Raw genomic sequence first — 5,815 nt, 5'->3', positions numbered from 1 at the left:
AATACCCAACTGCCTTCTTTGCAGGATGGTCCAGAATGGGTTTTAAATGGGTTGCATTTGACAGCAGGCTTTTCTCTCTATCCCTCAGGTTACCATGGCCTCTACTGTGAGGAGGAATATAACGAATGCCTGTCTGGTCCATGCCTGAACGCTGCCACCTGCAAGGACCTGCTTAATGGTTACGAGTGTGTGTGCCTGGCAGAATACAAAGGTGAGAGGTCGCTTGGCCTTCTTGTGCCAGAGTGGCTCTAAATGACGCCAGGGATTTCTCCACTTAACCTCTAATTGGAGCATGCATTTGTTAAGAATAAAGATGAAATGCTGAAGCTGGGATCATTTATGGATCCAAAGAGACCAATTTGCAAGTCTCAGGTTTCTTTCTGATAAACTGAAAAATCTCTCTCCTGCCCTTTCCTTCTTCTTGTATCCTCGCTCTCTTTTCTGTTGAATGTGGAAAAAGCTGAAAACAAAAAGTGACATTGAGTTGGACTGTCAGACACAGGTCAGAGGCCGCAGCTGTGAAAAATGTGGGAGAGGAAAGCATGCTGCTCTTTAAAGCTTATTCTACAAAGACAGGATGCTGTGCTTTCTGGAGGGGGAGGCAGGTGGAGTCTCATGTATTGGCGAATAAGTTAATTTTCATTAAATGCGTCAGTTGGGAGGGAAATGTTGGTTCATTTGAGTAGACGCATGTCAATGTCACTCTGGAAAAACAGGTGACACTGACTGAGTGTTTACAATGTGCAGACCCTGTTCTAAGCCCTCACATACATGGACTCATGAAATCCTCCCAACAAGCACGTAAAGTGGGTGGTGAGGTTATGCTTTATGAGCTTGGCCAGCACGGTTCCTAAAGCCTTTCCCTGCCTCCCACTGGCCTCTAGCCACGACTCGTGGAGGGGTGGCTTCCTTCCAGCCCTGACACCCTCAGAAGGCGCTGTGCCAGCACAGCCTGTTTATCAGCTATTGGCACATTTTTCTAAGCTGTAGCTTCGGGGCTGGGTTTAGATTTTTGTAATGCTTTTATGGACTCTATTTATAGTCATTTCACTTAACCTCCTGCTCCCATAGCTGCTTACTTGATACCATCCACCTGCCTGGTAACCTTGTGTTGTGACTCCCGCTGCTTCTGTTTGGGTGGACCCGCTTTTGTTTAGTGATCTTTTCAGCAAGCCTCAAGGGCTTGTAGGCCACACTGAGGAACTTCCTCAAGCTCCTAGATAAAAAGGTGGGAAGCTGGGTCAAGTCTCTACGTTTGGCAGATCTGATGCTTCCTTCGGAGTGTGATGGTCATACAGAACCAAACTCCACCAACTTCCACCAGGGCACAAAGGTAGATATGCTGGCTTCATCTCATGGCTTTCCAGTTCCAGGTCTATCGGAGCACTGAGAAATAGGGAGTTAGTTCAACCCTGGAAAGAAGAATAAGGAGCAATGAATCAGATGTCCCTGGCTTCCTGTCTAATCTGGGTAAATCTCTTAAGATGACTGTCATTTTCTCTGCATAAAATAAGGACAATGATACAGACATTTTGAGATTCTCCAATAACAGAATTAGTAGTGGTCAATGTGCTTCAAAAAATTTAAAATGCTGAAATTTTTTTAGCTTATGATAGAATTTTATGAAGCATATTTATAAATGACAAAATCATTAACCAGATGTATTTTGAAGATACCCTTTACTTTTCTGTTTTTGCTCATGCTGTTATTGCTGAGAAATAAAAGCTACAATTGCATATGATGACCCACAAGTGTCTCCACAAATTCGAATGCTGAAATTTTTTTAGCTTATGATAGAATTTTATGAAGCATATTTATAAATGACAAAATAATTAACCAGATGTATTTTGAAGATACCCTTTACTTTTCTGTTTTTGCTCATGTTGTTATTGCTGAGAAATAAAAGCTACAATTGCATATGATGACCCACAAGTGTCTCCACAAATTCATAGGCAGTGATCCTAGCCTTTCTTCACTTTCCTTCTATTTTTTCTTAATAAGTATTCTAAAATTTTGCCATTTTTCTCAAGCCCCATATTGAACCACTGTATCCTTGACTATCACTGACTTCACCCCATCCTCATGAAATAAAAGAGACTTACTTGCAAACATCTTCACATTTACCTAATATTCCACACCCTATACCAATTGTTCTTGAACTTGAGTGTGCATCAGAATCTGCTGGTGGGTGGGCATCGATTGCAATTAAGGATCCTCATCAGTTGACTTTGAGTTCATCCTAGGTGGGACTGACCTTATCAGGTGAGACCTTTAACAGGGTCGAGGCCTTCCCAGAAGTTAGAGACTTGAAGCAGCAGGGGCCCCTTCATTGCTGCTGCCTTTCAAGAAGCAAGCTGTCATGAATTGTACAGCCACAAGGATATGGCTGGGCCCCACCCTTACAGTTTCTAATTCACTAGGTCTGGGGTGGGGCCCCAGAATATGAATCTCTGATAAGTTCTCAGGTGATGCTGATGTGCTGGTCCAGGGGCCACCCTTTGAGAACTCTTACCCTACAAACGTACCTTCAGTCACAACCGCTAAAACTTTATTCTTTCCCATATTAGTTGATCATGTGTTCCTCATCCTATCCAAGGTTAATCCTTTCCTACATGATTTAAATTCTACCCCTTCTATCTTCCTGAGACCTTTTTCTAGCAATTACCTTTCTCTGCAAATCTTCAACCTCTTACTCTCTCCTTGCTCCTTTCCTTCACCCTATTAATATGTTCATGCATCTCTTACTCTGAGAAGATGAAGATTCTAGGAAGATGGCAGCAAATGTCGACATTTAATAACCCCCATTTCTCCCAGCTCTCTGCTGGGGGTGACTCAAGAAGGTGGATGACCCTGGAGGGGATCTCAAACACATCTGAAGATTTGGGTTCTCAAGAAAAGAGTGTGGATGCTGGGAGCCTTTGCTTAGAACAAGAGTAGGGGTTGGGGGTTCCAGGGAGAGCTGAGAACTCAGGGAACAGTTGAGCCCAAAGGACCCCTCAGCTTATAGAGAGGACGAGCATGCTTCAGATGTGCTGTGTGTGACCCTGTGAAGCAGCGGGGTCTACTGATGTCATGAATACTGGCTGCCTTCTAAGAAAGTAGCACAGTTGGACTGAGATGTTTCTTTCTTTTTTGTGTAGCTGGGAGAGAATGGTCTCTCCCTGCCCACACTTGGAGGACCCTGAGCCCCCAAACTGAGAAGCCTCTCCCCACTCGTGCCTCAGTAGACGGGTCACAGTTGGTTGGCTCATCCAGGCTGTCTGCCTCTGCCAAGGCTTCTGCCCTGCAGCCTGGCCAGGACAAGGAGCCCAGACCAACTCAAGAAGGAGAAAAGTTATAGGAAATTAAAGCAAAATTGCATTGACAACTTTAAGCTCTCAAGAGAGGAAGTGAGAAAAGTAATGTATATTACTCAAAATTAAATTTGGATCTGAAAAAACAAAAGGAGGAACTATTTCATGACGGATGTCAAAATATGAGGAAATGGAAACCGTGAGTGAAAAGATAGGAAATCTGGAGAAAAGATCCAAGAGATCTGCCTCCATCTGAGTGATGTGAGCTTCAGAAGAAGGGGCTCATGGAAATAAGACCAGCATCAAGTAACAACTAGAAGGAGAAGTCTGTGGGTGGAAGGAAATCTTGTTTTCAAACAGAGTGGGTTCACAGAGGGGCAGAGGGGTTAACAAGGAGATGATACACAATTTGAGATTTCCTGGCAAAATTTTTAAACCCAAGGATAAAAAGAAATTTTTACAAGACTCTTCACAGGGAATACAGGTTACATTCAAAAGAAAGAGATTCACACCAGCTTTGAAGGGCTCCTCATAATGAAGGGAAACTGTCGTGGAGCACTGTTTCAGACTTCTAAGTGAAAAGGGCTGGGAGTTAAAGGGTCACTGATATTTGAGGGCAAAAGACATTGCTACCCATTCAAGGACAGAGAAAGCATAACACCATATACCCTCTCTAAAAAAAATTATGTAAGAAAGGATTCTCATCAAATAGCAACTAAATTAGAATGAAGATATCCAGATGGGGAATATGGAGATCAGGAAAGATGTTCGGCAGACTTCTTTAAATGCAGGGATAAACCTAAATAGATGACATTAATGTGACTGTGAATGGTACTTTAATGGTGAAGTAATGTCCCCCCCCCCAAAACTAGATATACTTGCTGTATGAATTATCTATTGCTGTGTAACACATTACTACATATTTGTGGCTTAAAACAACACCCTTTTATTATCTGACAGTTTTGTAGGTCCAGGCATGGCTTAATGGATTCCCTACTTAGGGTCTCAAGGCTGAAATCAAGTTGTTGGTTGGGCTGAATAGGGAAGGATCAACTCCCAAGCAACAATGAGAGGGTCCTTGCTGCTTCAGGTCTCTAACTTCTGGGAAGGCCTGGACCCTCTTGAAGGTCAGGCCCACCTAAGATAAACTGTAAGTGAACTGATTAGGGAATTCAATTGCACTTCAAAGCCTCTCAACTTTACCATATACTCTTGGTCAGAACCTTACATTCAAGGGGGAGAATTACACAAGGTCATGACTCAGTGGGGGTCACCCTAGAGTGTGTTTGCCATACCTGCTCTTAATGAAAAATTTAAATGACCAACCTAAAGTTTCATATTATTTTAACCAAGCCCATGAGTTGGAGGGAGTAGAGACAGGAAGGACTGAAAAACTTTCAAGTGTGTTAAAGTTTTCATCCCAACAGGCAGGTGAAGTGTTAATTTAATTTTGTATTTTTATGGAGACATTTAGATTTAGGTTTAAGTAAGACTGCTGAAAACAGTAACGTAAACTCTAGCAATGTAGCAGTTGCATGGTAGAACTTCTAAACTAAGTGGGAAGTTGAGGAGGATAGATAGAAGGAATTAAAGGAGAGACATAAGAAGCTAAATCATGCTCTCCAAAAAGTAAGGGGAGGTGAGAGGTCACAAGATCCTGTGCTTTTCTCTCTTTGGAGGATGGACATTCTCTTCTCTTTGAGAGCATTTCTGCCAACATGTACTTACATACGGTATGCTATATGAACTTAGGAAATTATCACAAGGGTGGCATCAATTGCTAACTAGTATTTGTTTGGAGTCACAACTTGGATAGTCAGTGTGTTGGCGTTAGGGTTGGGTTTTAACTTCTTATTTTACATATGCATGTTTTAAGTGGTAATTTTTTTACTGTTTCATGTTTTTAAAAACCTTAAATCAATGAATATTTCTAGAAAGAATGAGTACAGGTGGAAGGCAGGCAAGTGTCGCCGAGAGCATTTGGAGAAAGGAAAGCAATGAGGGAGCTTCGGCTGGATGTTAAGACCCATATTAACGCTGCAGTTATTCTTACACTCGTATGTGATGGGTGCAGGGACGGGCAGATGACCGAAAGTGGAGAATGGCCCGGAAACCATTGTCTCTAGTAATAATGTATGACTCATAAAGAGGAATTGCCATGAATGAGAATGGAATTCTTACTAAATAAATAGTGCTAGAAACATTGGGATACTAAGCAGGGGAAGAAAAAATGTTCTTACACTTCTAAATAAATTCCACGTGAATAATAATAATTTAAAAAAAAACCCTCTTCTTTGACCTCTGGGTCCTTCTCTACTTACTTAATGTCCTTTTCTTCCCTTTTCCTTTTTCTTTTTTATTTTTTTTTTTAATTTTGTCAATATACAATGTATATGATTATTATGGCCCATCACCGACACCTCCCGCCCTCCTCCCTCTCTCCCCTCCCCCCCAAGAATGTCCTTTCCGTTTGTTTGTTGTAACAACTACAAAAAAAGTATAGTTGTTATATCTTCTTCCCC

General features: G+C 41.9%; 1 protein-coding gene across 1 annotated transcript in view; it reads left to right on the top strand.

Annotated features, from left to right (window-relative positions):
• DNER (delta/notch-like EGF repeat containing) overlaps positions 1-5,815 on the top strand; it is a 69,584-nt gene that overhangs the window by 8,451 nt on the left and 55,318 nt on the right. Inside the window, exon 2 of the mRNA XM_008576250.1 lies at positions 25-211. Coding sequence (XP_008574472.1) covers positions 25-211 — 187 coding nt within the window. The remainder of the gene's footprint in view (positions 1-24; positions 212-5,815) is intronic.

The sequence above is a fragment of the Galeopterus variegatus genome, unplaced genomic scaffold (assembly GCF_000696425.1).
Source record: "Galeopterus variegatus unplaced genomic scaffold, G_variegatus-3.0.2 Scaffold1316, whole genome shotgun sequence".
NCBI classification, from domain to species: domain Eukaryota; kingdom Metazoa; phylum Chordata; class Mammalia; order Dermoptera; family Cynocephalidae; genus Galeopterus; species Galeopterus variegatus.
The sequence above is the reverse complement of the archived record's forward strand: the minus strand, read 5'-3'. Positions and strand labels throughout refer to the sequence as shown.